Source organism: Homarus americanus, unplaced genomic scaffold (genome assembly GCF_018991925.1).
Source record: "Homarus americanus isolate GMGI-L3 unplaced genomic scaffold, GMGI_Hamer_2.0 scaffold49667, whole genome shotgun sequence".
Taxonomy (NCBI): Eukaryota; Metazoa; Arthropoda; class Malacostraca; order Decapoda; family Nephropidae; genus Homarus; species Homarus americanus.
Window position 1 is genome coordinate 8,443,311 of NW_024738608.1, and position 22,182 is coordinate 8,465,492.

Below are 22,182 nucleotides of genomic sequence, written 5' to 3' on the forward strand. Positions count from 1 at the left end.
CGTGACCGATCGCCCAAGCGGCTAAGAGCCGATCAGCGGTGAAGAGGATAAAAACAAAACAAAAAAACATACCTTGTCATAAACTCAGATTTTTACATTGTACCTGAAATAATAAGCTTACCTTTTGAACATGGCAGTTGTAGTGTTGGTATTGCTCCATTCTTAATCTTTACAAAATATGTCCTTGGTACTAGTACTCCAAGCAGCTTACATTTCAAGTTCTCCTCAAAAGCACTGGCCTCAAAATGCAAGCTGCACATTCGAGCATTTTCGCTACTTATAAAGTCTTTCTTCTGACACAAGTGAATCCATCTTCGCAGTTCTTTATCCTTTGGTAAGCGATGGGAAGTTATATGATCCCTGTTTCTAATTTGCGATAAACATCCCAAAACTGAGCAAGTGCTCGGCATGATTGTGGTTGTTGAATTTGTGGGTACAAGTGACGTCACGAGCTCTGAGAGGTTCCGTTTTCTTTGAGTGAGCAGACCTTGTTTTACCTCTGCCATGAGATACAGATGCTGCCTAAGGAAAGACATGAAGCTAGGGATAAGATGAATGAAATAAAATGTAACAATCTCCTCTATCAGAGAGTGTTGTAACGGCAGGGATAAGTTCGATATGGAGGTTTCACTGTATGTATAAAATGTTGAAGTGAAAAATATCATCAACTTATACTGTATACGGGACACAAACTATCAAAAAAAATTCGTAATTACTCAACCACCAACACTACTTGACTTTGGTAATTAATAAGAATGCATCTTCTGTATTAAGCGGGTTTCCTCTTTAATCATTACATCATTGCATTACTGTGCATTGTTACCAATACGGTGTACTGTGGGTTACATATTAAGTTCTTTAATTTGTGTTTTTTTATGGCAGAAGAGAATGTGATGTGTAATCAGAAGAGATAAGGAGCCACTAGACTAGTAAAAAGAATTAGAGCAGCCTCACAATGGAATGCCTGTAAAGATGCATTTTTAAAATTTGTCCAAAATAATATAGAGTTACTAATGCAAATTATTCTTGGTGTTACAAATTGCTTCATATTACAAATTTTTATACTCCATTATATGGATGCTACAATAAAATATTTTTGACTAGATAACTTGAATTTTTCGCTTTTTACCATAGAATAATATTAATAACTTGCAAATTATTTAGAAGACATCCTGCAATTAATTCGTATCGACAAATACATGAAACTTAGAACAGATTTGGTTTCGGGATATATTAATGCAAAGTTATGATATGAGACAATTACTTGCAGCATTTATTTTTTTTAAGTGGTTCTTGAAGTGTGACATATGAGGTTGGTGCTATATCATGCGTCTGTCGGTTGGTTAGCAGAGAAGCAATGTGCATCATAGCATCCTGTACCCCACTCCCTGTTGCAGCACTGCACTCAAACATAAAACAGTTGTTGGCCTGGGGGCGAGAAAAAAAAATTAAGTTTGAAATATATTAGCAGGAATTAGCATCAATGAACACAGGTCTTGGGAATGCACGTACTTTTTATAATAGATCTACTCCAGTATTACCCTAAGAAGAGAATACTGTACATACAATATGTAAATGACTATAGCATATTAAACTTGAACACTCTTTGTTTTGATGATGTGAATGTCCATTGATTAATCTTCAAGCATTTTAAACACATCGGACAATGTATCAAGTCTGCTCAAGTGTACAGAAGAAAGCAATACTGTACTGTATTAACAATACATATTCAGGGCAGAAGAGAGTTTTATTTACTAAAATTCACAGTTAAAAAAAATCCCACATTCTGATGAACAAGAAAACACCCAGATGTTATGAAAAATAAATTAGAATATTCTAGAATAATGAAGGTTTTACTACCAGTGTGCTTAATATTTCACTTAATTTATTTCATTATTCTCCAACACAGTGGTCCCCAACCTTCTGCAGGTTCTGGGCCACATTTACCATTGTAAATACCCTGTATACTGGAGGGCGGCAAAACTTTGGATCTACATTCAAGAAACAAAAATCTCATGTATACTGTACATTTATTTATAGTTTCACACGTCTAACTTTTACCAGTTACTTACTATTCACATTTACTCTTGGACAGGACGTGTGCACTTACCCCAATGGGAAGGCTGGCTCTCTCTCTGTGCCCGGTCTGGGGTAAATACACACGTCCTGTCCACGACAGTTGAATCAAGCTATTACATATTGTCATTAATTTCAGTCTTACATAAGAATCCAAAATAATTCACTATTTTCTGATAAACCCTTGCGGGCTCCATAATATGGTTTCGCGGGCGCCATGGCGCCCGCGAATTAAAGGATGGGGACCACTGCTATAACACTTGCAGTTTTATCGAGTTTACAAATAAGCTTTCAATGTATCACCATTCTCCTATAATCACCATAAATTTAACTCCTAAACTCATGCGAAGACAAGTGACACACGTCATTGAGGCGGTTGCCCGATTGTTCAGATATAGAGTACAGCTTTCTCTCCTTCCCTATATATTTCTCTTGTAGTTGCCTGGCCATAAATACTGCCTCTGTAGTCCCCCTACCTGGCATAAAACAAACTACTTACATTTAAATTTTCCGATCAGCCTTTCTAAAGCTTTCATAACACGATTTAACTGTGTCAGGCCCCCTATAGTTCACGTGCTTAAGTCACCACCCGGTAGTACAATTTCACTTTCACCTAACTCTGATACTGCATACATTAGCTTATCCCAGAACCTGTCCTTCTCTTCCTCACTTAGCCCATCTTGTGGGGCGTATACAGATACAAGTCACCAGATTCTTCCCTTCCGGTAGCTTCAAAACCATATTTCTTGTATTTACACTTTTCACCTCGAGCACTTTCTCCACCCACTTTTCAGCAACCAACATCCCACCACCACCTGCCCCAGATTCATTACCTTTCCAGTAGATTTTGTACCTACCATTCCTCCCAGTAATCAGCCATGGCTTCTTGTACACAGCAGACATCGAAGTCTCTACAGATCAGTGTCTTTACAATCTCATCCACTCATCTCTGCACCTTAACAACATGCAGACTTCCAACTCTAAATCCAACTGCATGGGTTCCTTCACTTTGATCTTACGCAGTTTTCATTGACAATCATTCCTACAGTGTATATGTAATATTTGTATGAAAAGTATACTTCTGTTCTTTGATTGTATTATCATAATTAATTGTTAGTTGAGTAACGACCAAAAAAACAAAAAAAGTCCCCCTCTCCCTCCCAGCTGCACACCGCCACAAACTGAGGTACTGGCACGCTAGCAAACCAGATGCCATAGCCTCGGGATGAACTATCACAACCAGCTTCAGGAACACCCTTCATAATGCGGTATGGCACTTAAGTTGGCTGTGGTATTATGTGTTACCCCTTAGTTCGAGCTCCTGTGCTGTCAAGCGGAAGTGCCAGCCTCTGAAATGCTCACCTTTAGGGCCGCTACCCTCTGTACAGGCAACATGCAACAGATTGTCCTATGGAATGTACATTAAGGTGACACTGACAAACCTTGGCCAGCTTATCTGCTGTATCTTGATCAATGCAGCGACCATCCTGCAAGTCTTCTTTATTCCCCAGCAAGGCTATCAGCACCTCCTCCCCAGCCGTGTCCTGTGATGTGCCACATATCACTGGTCTCACCTCATATATTATACAGTACTGTACCATAAGGTAGAGTAATTTACTACTGTGTATAAAACGTGCATTAAGCTTGTGCATTTACTGACTTAAATTTATTGGCATGACCAGGTAAATATATCATTATATTCTAATAAAAACATAATTTAAAAATTATTTTACTCTATACTAAAGTTATCTACCGCTTTACCACCAACTTACTTTAATTCACACTTTTGTAATGAGAAACAACACAGCAGAACCATATCTAACAGTACAATTTGTTGTCCTATTTACCCTGACTGAAGTTATCCAATCCACCACATTGAGAAAGGACTGCTCACAGGTGAGGTCATACACCACCACCACACCATCAGCCTTCCTGTGGATGTAGACACTCATTGACGCCTCACAACAGTCTCTGCCATCATGAACTAGATTTAAAATGTAAACTGATATCTAAGGGTAATAGAAATATGGTAATCGACTACCGTTACAATTGGAAGGCCTAGGTTCAGTTCTGAGTACCAGACAAGTTATACGTATATTGCACATTCAATTCCTTCACATGTTGGCCTTTATATAGATTTTTTGGCACATAAATAGCGAAATTTTTTTTCATTGCACTTGCCTCGCTACGGTCAAATATATAACTATTAAGTCATCAAAATAAAGGCCCGACATATATTGGCTTACAATTTACCTATAATATTGCCTGGTGATGGAGCGAAAGCGCTCTTGGCCAGCCGTGTCCCAGAGTTGAAGCACTGCTAACACACTGCCCACTTGCACCTCCAGTGTCCGGTAATCCACGCCCACTGTAGAGCCAAAGTCCTCCCGAAACTCCTTAGCAGTGGCCCTACGAGAGTGTAAGGAATGGAGAAAAAACTATATTTAAAACAAAAAATCTATAGTTGCAATACTCCAAGTTATGTACCACTGACAAAAATTTCCACTTCCATCTTATTTTCTTGGGTTGACTTTAAAGTTTTTCATTAACCTGATTACATAGTAAGATATTTATTACAGTGTCTACATACATTTATGATGCAAACCCTCTTTAGTTGTAAAAAAATTACTTGCACCCAAAAACCATTAACATAAAGAAAAGGAGAGTTTGCTTACCAACAAGTGGGAAGGTAGGAAGAGGTAAATAACACAAAGGCACATCAGGGAAGAAACAAAAGACATAAACAAGAAAACGAAATCCAGAGACAGGACAATAAATAGTGATATAATGTGGCAGATCATCAAGTGAAGAAAATGAGTAAATTTAACAAAAATATGAGGTATTGTTACAAGATACAATACCTGACTTAAGGCTCCTTAACCAATATGTTTCATCTACAACTTAAATTCTATTCACGTTTACATGCAGTCAACAGCGATTTTATATAAGAATTAGATACATAATGATACATTCCCGACACATTTGTATTATTACAGTTAAAATCATTTATAAAAAAATCTAAGAGCCACTGTTTTTACCATACATCCCAAGCATTATTAATGAGTTGTGATACTATACAGTATACAGAGAATTAAAGTGACAGGTATTCTGAAGAAATTGCTATCTCGTCACTACTTTATCCTCTTCGCCACTGATCGGCCTGTTAACTGCCTAACAACTCTTTATTATGCAGTACATACTTCCAAACTGTACATAGTCTAGCACTTGTTATACAAAGCTGTGAATGAAGAGAATGATGTGATTTCTGAGTGTTGTAGGATGTGAAGACATGTGAACACAGCCGGAAGTACTATATGCATTAGAGTATTGTGGTAATAAAGGTATGGTGTGGTGGACAATTTTTGGGTAAAGATGGTAATGGTGAGCAAGTGCAATTAACCTTTGAAGTGTAAAGGCAGTATTAAGAGTTGACAGGGTGAAAGATGAAGTTACTTTACAAGAAGGAGCAAACAACACATCAAGGTCTAAAGTGAGGAAGCGAGAGAGACAAGTTGTGACAGAGCAAAAACACTTCTCATGTAGAAGAGAAAGTTCTCAGATATAAGGTTATACAGTACAGAGAGTGAAGAAAGTTTTTATTTTGATGACAATTATAGTATGGAATGTTTGGTATTATTGCATAAGTCACCCGGTACGGAGTAACGGGAATGTGGTATGTACAATCAATAGTTCAAACAATTCTAAGACACTTTCTTCTATGACGTTTCCCTCGCAAATGACTTATACAGTTATACAGTGTACAAGTATGCCGGGGGGTCCAGGGGAGCGAAGCCCCCCGGTTGGGAGGTTAGGCCAGATAATTTTTAGGTAATCTGTGAGTGCAACCTCATTTAAGAAAAGTCTTAGAATTGTCTTAACTATTAGAAAACACAGTTTTCACTTCAAAACGCACACCGGGTCACTTATGCCAATTTACGGAATGCTTATAGTAATGCATAAATTATGAGGTAAATGCTGTAATTATTAATGAATTAGTATATGTAACATCAGGAATTAGTTAAATTACGGCAATAGGATAAATTATACTTAATTATTTCACTCACATCCTGACCAGCAATGTCCAAGAGCACCTTACATTACCTGTGGATGAAGGAGGTCTTCCCTACTCCACTGTCTCCAATGAAGACCACCTTGAACATCCTGGAGGGGCAGTACAAGATGGCATCTCTCTCAATGGCGCTAACAGATGGTTGTTCATCTTGCCTCTCTCCTTTGTTTCTTAACTCGCTGGTCTTGTTATCATTGTCTTCTCCATAAGGGTAGCGGCGACATAATGGAGCTACTAGTATTGTTGGAGTATTCTTGGAGTAGCGTCGTTGAATTATTTGTCGTGTCTCCTGGTTGTCTGAGAATTTATCCTCTAGTTGTTCCTTGGTGACCTCATCAGCCACGAGACCACTCTGATTTTCAAAACACAATGCAAATAACTTTACAATCATTCTTGTGGCTAAGGATTATAAAAAGTACTTAAAATTAAAGGTATTTGTGTCATTTCATTATTCGTATTTTTTTTACGGGGATTAATTAGCCCATCCGAGCACAGGTCAAATGACCCACATCAGGGCCTGGGGGGGCGAAGATATAATAATAATAATAATAATAATAATAATAATAATAATAATAATAATAATAATAATAATAAATTAATAATAAATAATAATTAATATATATATATATATATATATATATATATATATATATATATATATATATATATATATATATATATATATATATATATATATATATATATATATATTATAATAATCATAAATAAATACAAAAACGAGAAAAATAAATCAAGTGAAAAACGATATGCAGCATGTATGTTGTGTTGTCAATAGTAAGAGAAACAATTGAGACCCTGCAATTGTGCGTAAATGAGACAGAAAGTCAGATCAGCAAGAGAGAGTCAGTACATGTTCAGTACACTACTTGCCAACTGTGTGTAACAGACGTGACAGACCATTAGTGGCGAAGAGGATAAAATAAAGTATTCCAGTATATAACTGGGAATCACAAAATTTAAGACATTCAGAAAATGAAACTTAAACTCAATTAACTTCCTACCTCTAGTGTAATGTTAGATGAGGGCAACACACTCTGGCCAACGTTGAGTCCATCATCTGCAACCTGGTTCACAAGTTTACCCATTACATTGTCCTGCGTAGTCTCCTCCTTCAGGTCTTCACACTGACCCATGACTGTATCACTATGTAGATCATCCTGTGTACTCTGACTCACTTCATCTTGTTGGTCGGCCTCGAGAATTGAGTTCTCAGAGGTACAACAATTGGTAACAAATTCAACATCTCGTCCATTATTAGAATGAGAGGCCTGGGGAGTGTCAAGTTGGCCTTCAATTTCTATAGATAGAATAGCTGTACTTTGTGTTGATGCATTTCTTGTAACTTTGGTTTGGATGTCCTCAATTTTGGGTTTGAAGGTGTAATAAGTGTGATAGGAGTGGCGAGTGTGATAGGTGTGGTGCGTGTGGTGTAGAGGACTGATCTGTGTGGCGGTGTAGTGACCAGGATGGTAGATGATGACGGTGGATGAGTGCCGAGGCGCAGAAGGGGGCTGGCTGCCAACCCTGTAACATGCAGGTACTCATTAAGTTTTCTAAAGCGGTGGTTCCGGAACTGTGGTCCGATCTGTCGGATTTTTGTTTTACTGTCGCTTATATTTACAATATTATCGGTACACATTTTTTTTACTCAGCTAGCCCGTGAAGCGGAAAAGTTTGGGAACCACCGATTTAAAGCACATTAATATCAGTGAATTCAAACCGTGTTCAGGAAACAAGGAGTTTTGAAGGAAAACTTTCATTTACCTTGAAATCTGTTGTTATCTTCAATTTTAAAAACATGACTCTCCCATGCACTTTTTCTTGGTGTGTTCTTAATTTTCACAAATTTCATTCATATGCTTTCAAAGATCATGAATCCTACTTATAAAAAAAGTATGTCAGACACCCGGCACAAGTAGCCATTAGCTCTATCCTTCTTTGAGACCCATCTAGTGAGAGTGATAGCAAGTCCCTGATCTTTTTCTATGCATACTCTGGGTACCATTGGTCTTCAATCCTGACTATTTTAGAGAATTCCTAAACCGATTTTTCCTATAAGGTGTTAAAGAAAAAAAAAACTGGTAAACTAACTTAGGCCTAGGTTCAATCCTCACTTCCCTGACAAATTTCTTTTAGTATAAAATAATTGCTATTTTTTTACGCATGTATCTATTTGTTATTTTCTGGTAAATAACTATACTTATTCATTATTACCTAGCTTTTTTCTTTTATTAAGTAACACCGATAGTAACTCAAGTATAGGAAAAAATAATTAGCTTCGAAGATAAAATTTCCGGATTTTAAAACTCTGAGGCGGCAACCCTTTACAGGAGTGACAAAAACTATTTTCCTTGCTTGTCTCACACTGACAAATTTCCCTCTCTAAGTGGACGACGACTCAAAAGAGAAACAAACAAACATTACCATAGCATCATTAAAGGTAATATTAACTATACGGGACTTATTACCCTATACCCTCTAGGGTGCTTTCCAAGGATTAAAATGTGAGACAGCCTCAAATATTTCCTTTCTATATTGGTTAACACTATATGGAACAGGGACGATGCCTGTATCAACCACATTATGTTCTTTGACCAACCTAATCAATCCAAGATGGTTAAAAGACCCACTAAAGGGTGATATTCGAACTTTAAGACAACGATTAGTGGGTATATATCTGAAGCAGTCTGACGGAGGGCATCAGGAAATAGCAAAGTACAGAATTACCTGCTGCACTGACAGTATCTAGTGAGAACACTGTTAGTGGATCCTACTATCGAGCTTTCAACATCTTCCTCAGGTGGTGTAGACTGTTCCTTTGTAGGCGATGCCTCAGCAGACATTAATACTTTAGCAGGTAAGTCTTCAAGTGACTCAATGGGTGATGTCTGCGTCATGGACTCTTGCCTTAGCCTTGGTGATGAAGCCTTTGCCATATCTGAAATCAAAGATAGTTGTTCAAGACAGAAATTGTAATTTAATATAGTTCTGATACTCATAATAGATATCAATAAAAATTATGGTGAGGACTCATTCTTTACGCCATATATTAGAGGGAATATTATAGAGAGAATGGGATGACTGAAGGCAATTTAGAGAATCTCTTGTTCATCTTTATTAAAAAAATCTAAATCTAAAAAGAAAAAAATTAACACAAACTTTATTCTCTTGCTCTAAAATGGTTAACAGTTAAGCTTTAAGATATGAGGTGAAGCGAGGATCGGGATGATGGATCATTTGATTTAACTTACAGGACCAATTGGGGAAAATGATCGGTCGGACATGACTCTTGCTAGATAAAATTTACATAAAATGGACTTTTGTCGGTACTGTACACTCCATGAGATCTATTTACTAGACTCATAACACCCTCACTCCAAGGGATTTATTCATTTCGTATGTATCACAGCAAGAGTCATGGCTGTCTTTTTATCAGCATGCAAAACTGCTTATTTTTTTTCTAATGTCTATATCAGACCAGAAAAAAGAAGCGTGCTTCTCACAAGTGTGTATGTATAGTAACACTGCTTGTTAGTGTGTATGGTACAGTTTATATACACGGGTGGTATACCTGAAGTATCCCCCATGTTATCAGGAAGTGTTCCCCCACAGGAAACACAGAGGGGTGGGTGTTGCAGAAGTTCCTGCAGGAGACTTGTTTCCATGGGGGCAATTAGCGGAGGTAACACTGGTTCCTGGCTGACCTCGTCATCCACAGTCTAATCACATCAAATAAATATGCAGTACATTAATAAAGTATCTTTTAATTCAATATGTCATAACTGACCAACTAGAAGAATGGCCCCTCTTACATATATCAATCCATAACACTTCCTTGTCTTTCTCACCACCATACAAATTCACTCTTTCCTTCTCAGGCCCTACCATTACTTACCTTCACCACCTAACTAATACTAATCTTCTTTACAGTATTTCCCATCTGCCTTATCACCACAGGAATCCTGCCTTTGATAATATAGAGAAAGATGTGATAAAAAGAAAGAGAATATTAACAGTTTATTCTCAGTTGGATCTGCTTACACTTTATGCTAATAATAATAATAATTATAATGATAATTCATCCTTTCCTCCACTTCACCAGTTATTATATCATTGTATGACGGAGTCGGAAATATTAACACAAAGGTACTAACACACACAGGCACTGACACACAGGCACTGACACACAGGCACTGACACACAGGCACTGACACACAGGCACTGACACACAGGCACTGACACACAGGCACTGTACTAACCACAAAGTATTCCTCATCATGTTCACAGTCCGCGGCTCGAACACTACCTGTGGTCCGCCTGCCAAAATAATGTTATCATAAGAGTCGACTGTATGCTGGACAAGATTTTACAAATATAATAGAAAAAATACCAGTTATTACAGTCTAAACAAGAAAGACAACTGTCCATTCAATCTTTAATGTAAAAGTCTTAATGGCATATAAATTACCTGTGTGATATGGTTACCATCATTTATCTATTGTTCATGTATTATCTTTGAAGCTAAGGGTACTGCTGACTTGTGAGAGAATCAGCATACCAGGGACGACTTAAGGCAGGTAAGGACACAAAGAAATGAGAGCTGGCGTTGACGTTATAACTTATTACACAAGTTCACCAAAAATTAAGAATTATAATAGAAACAACTGTGTAGCGAGAAGGCAAATAGAGGAAAGAAGGAGACAGGAAAAAAAACGTTTGTGTATACAATGGAAAGGGTGGGGGGAAGGATGCTCTGTTGTTCGCTGGGTCTTTTTTTACGGACCCACATCGGGGTCAGGGGGGCGAAAATATAATTAATAATAATAATAATAATAATAATAATAATAATAATAATAATAATAATAATAATAATAAATAAATAAATTAAAAAAGATCAAGAGTGGGAAACGGTATATGGATGTTGTGTTAAAGTAAGAGAAACAATTGAGACTCTGTAATTGTGTGTAAATGAGGCAGAAAGTCAGATCAGCAACCTGGGACTTGGTCACAATTTTTATGATGCCATATGGCAGCAGGGTCTACCATTAGACAACACATTATGCTTTCAATATCTTCCCAGGCGGTAGTACCTCCCTGTTTGATAGCTGCCTACTATCTGATTTACAGGAACAGATGTTCTATCTCTTAGTTTTCAATATTTAATGAACTATTGTAATTACTAACTTTGTTACGCGCTTAAAGACCTTGGTAGTTGTTGAAGCGCAGTAATAACATTATAACGTCAAGGTACAGAAATTCATACAATCTGTCAATATTGTAAAAGTTAAAAAAAAATACAATTAAACTATACTAAGACACCCTTTCAAAACACCATTTTGATATTTTGCCGAGTAAGAGAACAAGAGTGTTTAGAAAATAATGTGCACTGATCACCCTGTTATACACTAAACTGGAAAACCGTTTTATGGCTCTTACAAAGAAAATTAATATCAACTTCTTACCGGATATTGTGGATGAGGCAATGAGATGCATTAAGTGATGTGTAAGTGTCCTGCACTGGGAGGATGTATGGTGGGCGTGGTGGTAGTGTAACGGTGGTGGTGTGAGTGTGGTCCATCAAAGGGGCCGTGGTGGGCGTGGTGGCAACTAGCGAGTCAGAGTCACTTCTTGAGTGTGGGCTGGTGGCTGGGCTGACTGGCACTGGTGCTCCTCCACCTTCACTCTCCTTACATCTGGCTCAACAAGAAAATTCATACTTCATACATAATACACATGTATTTAAAAAAAACAAATAATGACACTGATCTTCCCAAGTGCGTTGACGAGGGTTGGGCCCAAGTCAAGCTATAAGTCCCCTTAACTGTTTGAGAGTAGAGAAGGGACAAGACACCTGAAGTCATTTTTTCCACTGTTGTTTCCTAGTGTAGTGGACTAAACATGAGTAGCTTTCTTAAGGTGGTATCACTGGGCAAAAATCCACAGTTCTCGGTTCTCATTACTCCGTTCTCGGTCATAAAACCGACTTTTCCAATCACACGCTCAGTTGTAGCACCGTTTGCGTATCACCGTCTCTTTTCTTGGGATACAATGGATGTCTTAAATCCCGCAACACACTGTCTTCCTTCACTTATCAACAAAGAAAGAAGTTTCAGAGTCCCTTGACCAAGTAATTCGTGAGGTTTGAGAATCCACACTGGCCACGCTCAGTAGATATAAACAAAAGTCATATGAAATGTTATCTGTAATTTTCATTTGAATGTCTAAAAATATTCTTAGTTTGTTTTAATAAAATCAATGCTTGTTAATTACAAATATTATAAAACCTCAATTGGACCTGATATGTAGTCAAACCTTGCCCGAAAACTCCCTTACATTACGTTTTCCTCAGATACCAGTTTTCAGGCAGAACATTTGATCAAGAACAGCAGTATTGCCACATTCTCCCGAGGAATGTAAAATCTTGCCAAGTGTGATAGACCCTTTGCAAAAGTTTAGAATCACATCAAAGGCGAGTTATGAACATTGATCCACAACCCCACAAGACTGCATCTCGCTAATAACTTAAAATATTATTACATGACAAAAATTACAATATCACATGATTCCTAGAGAAGCTACACTGGTCTACCTCAAGGATATGATGGTGGAAAGGTAAACAAGGAGACTAACCTGCTGGGGGGCTGGCTGGCCTGGTCTTGTTCATCCCTCAGCTGAGTGTTAATGGTCCGCAAAATGTCAAGCTGGGTCACCAGACTCTCTCTCTCCATTGCAATCCCCTCACTTACCTTTAAATATACGAGTGTTAAAAAAACAAAACAAAAAACACTTGGAACTTTCAACACTTGAAAGGGCATCAATTAGCAAGAACTCTTTTGTTTCGATAAACTAGTGAGCAATCAGTGAACCACATTTCTTCCACCCTTTGATATCCACCAGAATTTGTGCCATACTGATCACTGGCATCTAGCTGGTAAAGAGTTATGTTGGAAGAAATGTACTAGATATCAGATGGTGGAGTCAACTTGGCCCAATGTATTATCTTCAAAACATTGTAGACGTAAACTTAACCTGGAGCGTTGTAACTTTAAATGTCTTGAAATTGATTAAGTAACCCGGTGCTTATGGAATTCAAATTAAAATTAAAATAATTATAACTTTTTAAATATAAAACTTGAATAAGTTTGTTCAGAAGTACCTCTGGTAATATTCTGAGTAAAATCTAAATTCAAAATGGAAAAATCACAAAATTCTCGAGGCTGTTTCTTTGTTTTGTTTTGTTATTGTAATTGGGAAAGAACATCCTCAATAGTTCTAGCAGTTGAAAGAACTATATTAGTTAATTAATATAACTGAACATGATTGCATTATAGTCATAGATGTAAGATAGAATTTTGGTGGTTTGTTTGGACTTTATTTTATTCATTATGATGCTTCTGATCACTGGATGAAACACTTTATAGCACTGTAGTTTGGGAATACAGGAATTTGACAGTTCATGGGCTAAAGAGTTATTTTTGATTGAAGATTAATACATGAAAGTCATGTGATAACACAGTGCTCAGTGCCCTCTGGGACACTACGGGAACTAAACATAAAGAACAGCCTGGTTTGTATAAGAACTACTGAGGCCAGCGCCCAGCTAACTAGGGATGGTTTTATTCCCACTTGCCCTTTAAAGGACTGGGGGAGGAAGTTGCCAGCCCCCCCCCCCCCCCCCCCCCACCCGCATGCTCACGATATACAAAGTCCATGTTCCTCAGTTCGGCTCTCTTGCACTCTTTGACTGAGCACACCCCAAAACTAGAAGTCTCACCTTGAAGGCCTGTTGCACCCGTCGTATTTTCTCATTCTTGGTGTTCTTCTTGAGTGCCTCCAGAGCAACAGTCAACTCCTGCACCACCGCATCCTTAGTAGCTAGCTCCTCCTCCAGTCGGTCCTTGTTGTATAATAGTGACACACTTTAAAATATTCTAAGACACACTCACACACAATAAGGAAGCATTATGACCACACAATATATATCACATGCTAATTTCCCTTTATCAATACTGTATCGTCATACTACAATCACACAACCTGGAAGTGCAACCAAACTATCAGAACTCGGCATATTTTTAGACAATTAAATATTCGACAACAGGATAATATGTGAGAGAGGGAGAACTAACCACGTGTTGCGAGAGGTAAGAGTTGTCTTGCCTGGCCACCGCCTCTGTCGCTGCCATCTGCTCCAACTGCTGCCGTAACACTTGCTGCTCCTCCTCCAGGGCCTGCAGTGCTCTCTCACGCTCTGCTACCTGCAAACATAGATGATGTTACAGTACTGTACCTCCACGCCACCTGGGGCTGTAGTAGGTCACATTCTCTTGTATAATTATTTTTCTAGTGACTATTTTTTAGTTTGCACTATAATATCAAGTCACGCATGCAGTATCATATGTGACTCTCTCTCTTTAATAACTACCCCTAACCAATTGACTTTTTATTATCACAAGCATTGTTATGGAGAGCTTAATCATAGGTATATACATAGCCCCTAGTTCATCCCTGTTGATAAATGCTTCTAGATGCTCTTCAACCTTGTTATGCCAGGTTCTCTGAGCTGCTTTCTTTTGGATGAATTACTGTACCTGCTTCAGTATATCATGTAATTTTTTCAGCTAACATGCCCGCACACACACACACACACACACACACACACACACACACTCCCTTCTTGCCACCCTCCTCACCTCCTCCTCAAGCAGGGCAAGGGCTCGGGCGCTCCTCTGGTTTTGCTCCTTGGTAGCTTGGGTCTCCTCCCCGCTGATCTGTGTCTCCAACTCCTCATACAGCTGCGACACCTGCACCAAGACACAAATTCTCTCCACCTTAAAACTTAATCTTATACTAATTTGTATTATAATATCACATCGAAGAAAATTTTAAATCTTTAAAATCCATTTGCTTTCCTTGTGTAAAGAAATAATTTAAATTATTTCTGCATAAATATGTTGTATGGCGTGACGGTTGAGATATCTGTTACAGCTCTAAAATTTCTTCGCCGATATCTTCTGCCTCGATTGTTTAGTGTTACAGAGGTATGAGGTGTGCTAACAGTTACTGTTGCCACCACTAACGTGTTACTCTTAAGGTCTTTAATACAACAGTGAACTGACAGTGGAAGTGAAGATAATCCTATTAACTCCGAGGAGGCAATATACAGTGACATCTGCGTTGTCGTCTCAAGAGACTCGACTTCAAATTAACACCTTATTGTAGGAATGGGGTCACCGTTAATTTCAATCACAGGTAGGTAATAACCTGCTCTGACTATTCCACAATAAATACGCTTAACTCCTACACAATGTTAATTTTAAAGCAAACATGAGCACCCAGTGTGTGACAAGAAGTTACACACCGGTAGGTACTGACTTTGAGAGAGGTACTGTGAGTAAGTGGTGACAAGCTGTAAGAGGCAGTGACACTGGGAGAGGTGCTAAGACTGTAAGAAGTTATATGATGTAAGAGGAGGTCAAGATAGTACATTTTGTGAAGGTGTAAGATACTGACCTGCTGGTTGTACTGGTCGGTCTTGGTGGCAAGGGCAGCTTCAAGGTGTGCGTGGTCAGCTCTAACCCGGGACAACTCCTGAAGCAGTGCTGCCACAAGTCTCTCCAGCCTGGCGTCTTCTTGGGTGCCATCCCCACTACCACACACCTCCCGCCACACTGCCTCCACCACTGCCGAACTGCAAGTGTAATGAAGTTCACACCAGATGCTCAACCTTACGTCATAAACAGTTGTTCCCATATCCAGGTTAAACTTAAGCCTCATGTCATTACTACGTTACACTCCAGTTTACAGCCTCGTCAGGTGACTAACTTTGAGTCGAGGTCTTGGCCGGCCAGGCTGTTCAGGATGGTGTCAAGCTGCTGGGTACTGATGATCCCCTCTTTAACCTCTTGCTCCTGCTGCCTCTGAGCCTCAGCCTCACCCTCACATCCGCTGCTGGACGACGACTCCGCCCGGAACTCCACCACCAGACCCAGGTGTGAACCTGACGGCACACCTCTGTTACTCCCACTCCCACACATAGATTGTTGCCTAAAATGTTAATGATATCGTTCCCAGAAGAGTGTATCAGCTAAACACCGATACTTGTACTTGTATTTCAGAAAGCCTTCATTTAAGTAAAATAGATATACTACAGAATTTTTATCAGTATGCAAGGCGAAGGCAGACATGAACCCTATTATAAGGTAGTATTTATAAAACACAACACCAAGGTTCACACACAGTACCGAAACCATCAGTAAATTCCTCGAGAGAGAGGAAGCCATTGTGATCTTGATCCAGAGAGTCAAACACACGCTCAAACTCGTCTGGGTCCAGTGGCAGCTCACCCCACAGTCTCTGTTGAAAAGATCGATGACAAAAATGACAAAGAATGAATATTTCTAAAGAAACGTCACAGTCACTTCCCTCCTCTTATATCTAGTACTAGATTGAGGCAGTTTCCTTAATACTAGACGGAGACTCAGTGGCAACTCAAGAATTCTGAGAGGGGAAGGTGGAGGGGTGGCAGAGAGATAGGCTTGGGAGGCGGCAGAGGGAGAGGGGGGAGAGGCTTGAGAGGAAGAGGGAGCAAAGAGATAGACTTGGGAAGGCAAAGTTTGATTTTGGAAACAGAAGGAAACGTATGGGATATGATTAACGAATAAAGAGATATTTGAAAGTGTACTTTTATTTTCTGTACTGTACTCAATCTCAAAATTAACATCTACAAATAGTTTTTTCTTCAAATGAATATCCTAGACCAATGTTTAACACAATGATACAAGCTTTTAAACTGAACAAAAACACTAACTTGGTTTTTCACTCCAATAATTATTATATTGTTTCAAATTTGTTTAAGATTCAGATCAAATAACAAGATGGAGATGATGGCAGCTGAATTTAGAGAATATGATGATATATTATGATGACTTTATTTACTTTTGTACATTCTAGATGAAGGAGTCTAATCTATTTTTTATTTAATTATTGAAATTAAGTCGGTAAATAAATATTTTTATTACCATTCATACCGACACAGCTTGACATAATAAATGTCGTCCATGCCCATGCATTAAAGCTTTATTTGTGCTTCATGTGAGACTTCCATTTCCATTACTGACAATTACCTAACCTGTACTGTATATGAACAATTTCTAGGTTTTGACAATATAACCCAATCATATAATAGTGCTTCCCGAGTTCAAGCCTCTACAGTTTCTTTCAGAGTAAATACAGTAGTACAGTACAGTATTCACCAAACGTGGCTCATGTTCCTTCACCTTTGTATGTCGTGCCATCGGATCAATAGACTCGGAAAACATTGGAATAGATCCCAAGATGAACCTTCTACTGTATGCCAATCGAGGCCAGAGATACGGACAAATACAAGTCGTGTCACTCTAAACGGCGACCGTCTTAAAGCCTAAGATGACTGCTTCACTTATACATTTGTATAAAATGAAATCTTATATAGTCAGTAGACACAGAAAACATAGGAATACAGTCCAAGATCAGCTCTCCTGGTGTATTGATGTATATAAGCTTAGATCAGTCCCAAATGATGATTTGGCGGCCATCTTGAATTAAACCTCCTAGAAAAGATTGCTCAAGGGTAACATCAAATGGCTTACAACACCAGACAACATAAGGAGTCAAGATAAACCAATAAATTATATATTCCTTCATTAAAAAACTCCATAGTCCATCGACCCGACTAACTTGTAATGCTCAACAAATGACTTCAGATGTTGAGGAAAGTATTATTTCTGGTATTCAAGCTGTTGATCCCGTTCATGGTGCTGTTATTTTCACCGAAATGGCTCCTCAACTCCGTTACAATTTTATCAGTGAGTGACAAGAACACGAGGACACGGTATTACTCTGAAGTTGATGGTGATGTATATCAACTAGAGTAGCATGTTCTGTGGCAGAGTCCCTGAAGTCTTGGTAGTGGGCACATTATTTTTGGGTTTGGTTGCATTAACTCTTCGTCCAAGAAATTTCCCTTCCAAAAGGTTTCAAATTTCGAGAGTTCCCCCTTTAGAAATTGCGTCTCTTTCAAAGTCCCTTCTAGTAGTACACATGCAGAGGCTAAGCATTTAGTTTCTTACAAGTAATCAGACAATGATTAGTTACTGTCACAGGTAAGGTGTGGGGATAATTAGCATGGTGGAGGTGGTACGCGTGGTCGGTCATCAGGAGGCAGCGTCAGTAGTGATAGTATTGGCACAGGTGTTCACATTAAATTACTCGCCCCACCAGGCAATTTACTTTAACGTTTTAATACCTGTGCTCACACATTTTGTTCCCAAGGATGCGTATATTTTCCTACATAGATACACACACTTAATTCTAATGCACTTGAACTTCGAGTACCATTTCCGCTGTCGTCAAGTTTTGTCTCTTTATTATAACTTATTACTATATCTTATTCCTGCATGATCTGCCTTCTCATCCACTCCACAATGTTTCAGCAGTGTTAATACTCCATGGACACATGCGTTTCTTTACTTCCTGCATGCATTCATTTCCTTCTATATAAGTTTCATGTGCAGTACAAATCATTTCACAAGTGTTGGTATTCAAGGCACAACCTGTCTAAATATACACCCACATATATTACACACATGTGCATGTATTAGTATACTTACTCATATACTAGAACACACACACACACACACACACAGCTTACTAACCTGAAGGTCCCTCTTGGTAACGAAACCTTTACACTCTCTGTCACACAATGTGAAAAGTTCCACCGCCCGCGCCTCCCAAGAGTCCGTATCCTCGCCGAAGTCCACGCCTTCCTCCACGCCCGCGCCGCCCACACATTGCTCCGTCATGGTGAGCGCCTCCTACAGGTGTCTGCGAGTGGTGAAACTTGGTGAACCACAACAAACTGAGGTACTGAATGTTATCTTCACAAGTTCATCTCGCTTCTTCGCCCATGTACACTCTCTCTCCCTTGAACTTATAGGCACCCTGTCTCCCTCCCTCATACTCAAAGGCACCCTGTCACACTCCCTCATACTCATACCCTCCCTGCCCCCCTCCTTCATACTCATAGTCTCCGTGTCACCCTCCCTCATATCCAAAAGCCTCCTTATCACCCTTCCTCATACCCATAGCCTTCTGCTCACCCACCCTCATAAGTATAGCCTCCTTCTCACCCTCCCTCACTTATAGCCTCCTTCTCACCCTCCCTCACACTCACAGCCTCCTTCTCACCCCCCTCACACTCATAGCCTCCTTCTCACCCTCCCTCACACTCATAGCCTCCTTCTCACCCTCCCTCATACTCATAGCCTCATTTTCGCCCTCTCTCTTACACCTACCCACTCCTTCCTACAAGCCACCACTACGCATCTTCTACCCCTCCTATATCACTCATTTTACCTTTCTTCTCACCACTCTCCCACCCACACTCTCCCTCTTCTCGCTCCCTGCACACCCAACACTCCTGGCCCTCTTACACCTGTCACAGCACCGTTGAGCAGGAGAGGGGACTTACCCGTCTGGTGACCCCGGCCTTTGATATGGTAATGAGTGTTGAAAAGTTAATGAGTGACTGTATGTCAACATTAGTAATCTGCTCACTATTGTATCCTCTCAAGAAGTCAACCAACAATGTCTATCCAGCTTGTCTATCCAGATGTTAAGATTTCATGGGACACAGATATATCGTGAAATTAATGAAGCTTCTGAAAATAATTTTTTACAATATTGAAAACCAATTTATATTACTGTAAACGAACATAAGCTAATAAACCTCACCTAGTCAAAGTAACACTGGATAAGCTATTGTAGGTTAGGCCTTATTAGGAATGGTTGATTTGTGTCTGAAACACAGTAGCGTAGCGATTTCGCTTATCAAATTGGTCTTTATGTCAAGTTTCTTTACTTTCGTATTTTCTAAAAGTTTGTCTGTTTTACAAAAAGTGTGAATAAATTACTGTGTGTAACTGGTTACAGAGGCAGGACTTGCGTGAAACTTGACCAAGTAAAATTCGCCAATTAATCCCCCCATACTCATCACCGCCTTTATCATTTTAGTGTTAGTTAATCTCTAGTCTTATTGTTAATTACGGTCTACAGATTCCTGAATCTCACTGAACATGGCCTGTAAATACGCACTTGTTGAAGACGATGCACTCGTTTCTGAATCTCATGAACACTGATTACGACCGGAAACACTCGCTGAACACGATATGTTTGTGAACGCTCGACGACACTCGTTTCTGAATGTTCGTAATTTCCTAATCACAGAGCACACATTTGTTTGAACACACGCAATCACTTGTTTTCAACGGGCCGTGATTATGGACCAACGTGCTCTAGAACACTTCCTGCACGCCAGTGAAGACTTCTAAAATCAATGCATACTACGGCTATAATGTAGAGCCCCTGCAGGTGATCGGTCAACAGGTTGGTAGAGAGCCTTCATTACTGACCAGCTAACAGGCACCCCAGGAGCGCCCGTCGGTAGCCACAGGTGCTGGTATTAAGCAGCAAGTGAGCGCAGGTGTGGCTCCTCGCAGGTGTGTGGGCCAGGCAGCAACACAGTTAACTAATTTCCCCAACCAGGCCAAGGTCGAGGGGTGAAGGGAGTGGGATGGGGTGAGTGGGATGGGGTGGGGCAGTGGGGCTGAGGGAGTGGGTGTGGGGTGAGTGGGGTTGGGATAGAGGTAGTGGGAAGTTTAGGAGTAGGGTTGGGGGGATTGGGGTGGAGGGACTGGGTGGGAGGGGTAAATTGTGGTACATTCGTTGCTTGAGGGATTTCGTCGCCGTTTCGGATAGTTTCGTAGTCATTCATCGTACAATATATAACGATGACCACCAACACTCTCAACCGTCGATGACTACCAACACCCTCAACCGTCGATGACTACCAACACCCTCAACCGTCGATGACCACCAACACCCTCAACCAGCGATGACAACCAACACCCTCAACCAGGCCAGGTGAGGGCGCAGGGAGAGGAGGTTTTTGAGGTCTAAGTAGTGAAAAACTAAATTGAAGGGAAGTGACTTACTTATTGTTGGTTGCATATGTAGGTACCCGAATTGCAACCTACGAGCAATAGCGCTCGAACTCTTACCCACCTCCTTGTCATGGGGAACTGGACTATGGCGACATCGATTGGAGGAACGAAATTACATCAAATTACCTTGCTAATCATGTGATTATTTTTGTAGAAACTCTGAGAAACAATTTTCTATTACAACATGTTAAACATCTGCTTCACTATAGAGAGGCCCAAACACCCAAACCGCTGGACTTTATCATAACCAATGAGGAAGGTATGGTGACCACGTTACACACTTGGCACATGATGAGAGCAGGCCAAGGATCAAATACGACAGTGGCGATTATGAAAGGATGAAGGAGGAAATAAGAAGTATTTATTGGCCTGAATCGTGAAAAAAACGTAGATCACATCCTGAATATCACAAATAATAATAATAAACAATAACAAAAATAATAATGAAAAGGTTTTTACCACAAAACACTGGAAATCTCCTTGACAATCCTTTAAGATATGCGTCGTCCTGTCTTACGGCGGTGACTATTTTTTTTTGTGTGTGTAATAAAGATAAGGGTAGAAGTTGAACACTTCCGCCTGCCACTGCTTCGACGCTGATGAATAGGGGGTCACTCCCCGTCCCCCACCAAGAGCACACCCACGGTCCCTCACCCGGTATTGGAGCTCAGGTAGTCACCTCTTTCCTCCGGCTCTTTTTAACTTTTATTACAAAATAATTTACTTTTTGCCAACAATAAAGAACTTAGACGCCTGCCGACTGGTCCATTTGGTGGGACCCCCGTGGGTGGAACTTTTTTTTAAACACACATTTTCGCTCAATGCCTCTTCCAATAAAAGTTGAAATACATGAAATCCATACAAAAATAAGACAAAAGATCAACATTACGTCACAGGTCCATCCCTCTATCTTGGAAAGACGTGCATTGGTGACGTGGCGAGCGGTGATTGGCCAGGGAACGAGTCCCGCCTTCA

The 22,182-nt window shown here is 39.8% G+C and overlaps 2 protein-coding genes across 3 annotated transcripts in view; one reads left to right on the top strand and one right to left on the bottom strand.

The window, feature by feature from the left end:
* LOC121874246 (EF-hand calcium-binding domain-containing protein 4B-like) lies at window positions 1-20,619 on the bottom strand. 2 transcript variants are annotated; one of them, XM_042378332.1, is made up of 19 exons: window positions 20,549-20,619; window positions 18,862-19,030; window positions 16,411-16,522; window positions 15,992-16,166; window positions 15,680-15,857; window positions 14,860-14,970; window positions 14,296-14,424; window positions 13,941-14,063; window positions 12,797-12,912; window positions 11,629-11,859; window positions 10,426-10,483; window positions 9,738-9,885; window positions 8,894-9,104; window positions 7,168-7,690; window positions 6,178-6,497; window positions 4,330-4,485; window positions 3,924-4,008; window positions 3,519-3,620; window positions 1-1,428 (listed from the first exon to the last, which is right to left on the bottom strand). In XM_042378332.1, the coding sequence occupies exons 2-19, from the start codon at window positions 19,006-19,008 to the stop codon at window positions 1,261-1,263; spliced, it is 3,093 nt and encodes a 1,030-aa protein (XP_042234266.1). In that variant the 5' UTR covers window positions 19,009-19,030; window positions 20,549-20,619; the 3' UTR covers window positions 1-1,260. The 2 variants fall into 2 exon arrangements, with proteins under 2 accessions (XP_042234266.1, XP_042234265.1); XM_042378331.1 differs by lacking the exon at window positions 20,549-20,619 and adding an exon at window positions 20,300-20,536.
* Window positions 18,837-22,182, top strand: part of LOC121874247 — a 13,388-nt gene continuing 10,042 nt past the window's right edge. The window contains exon 1 of the mRNA XM_042378333.1: window positions 18,837-19,009. The gene's annotated coding sequence lies outside the window, so the exon portion shown is untranslated. The remainder of the gene's footprint in view (window positions 19,010-22,182) is intronic.

Excerpts from the sequence above, each read along its gene's own strand:
- LOC121874246 (XM_042378332.1), bottom strand. The coding sequence starts at position 19,008 with ATGACGGAGCAATGTGTGGGCGGCGCGGGCGTGGAGGAAGGCGTGGAC. Across the intron at positions 14,425-14,859 it reads TTGCCCTGCTTGAGGAGGAG|GTAGCAGAGCGTGAGAGAGC; the intron begins GTGAGGAGGGTG and ends CTATGTTTGCAG. Across the intron at positions 3,621-3,923 it reads ATTGGATAACTTCAGTCAGG|GACACGGCTGGGGAGGAGGT; the intron begins GTAAATAGGACA and ends GGCACATCACAG.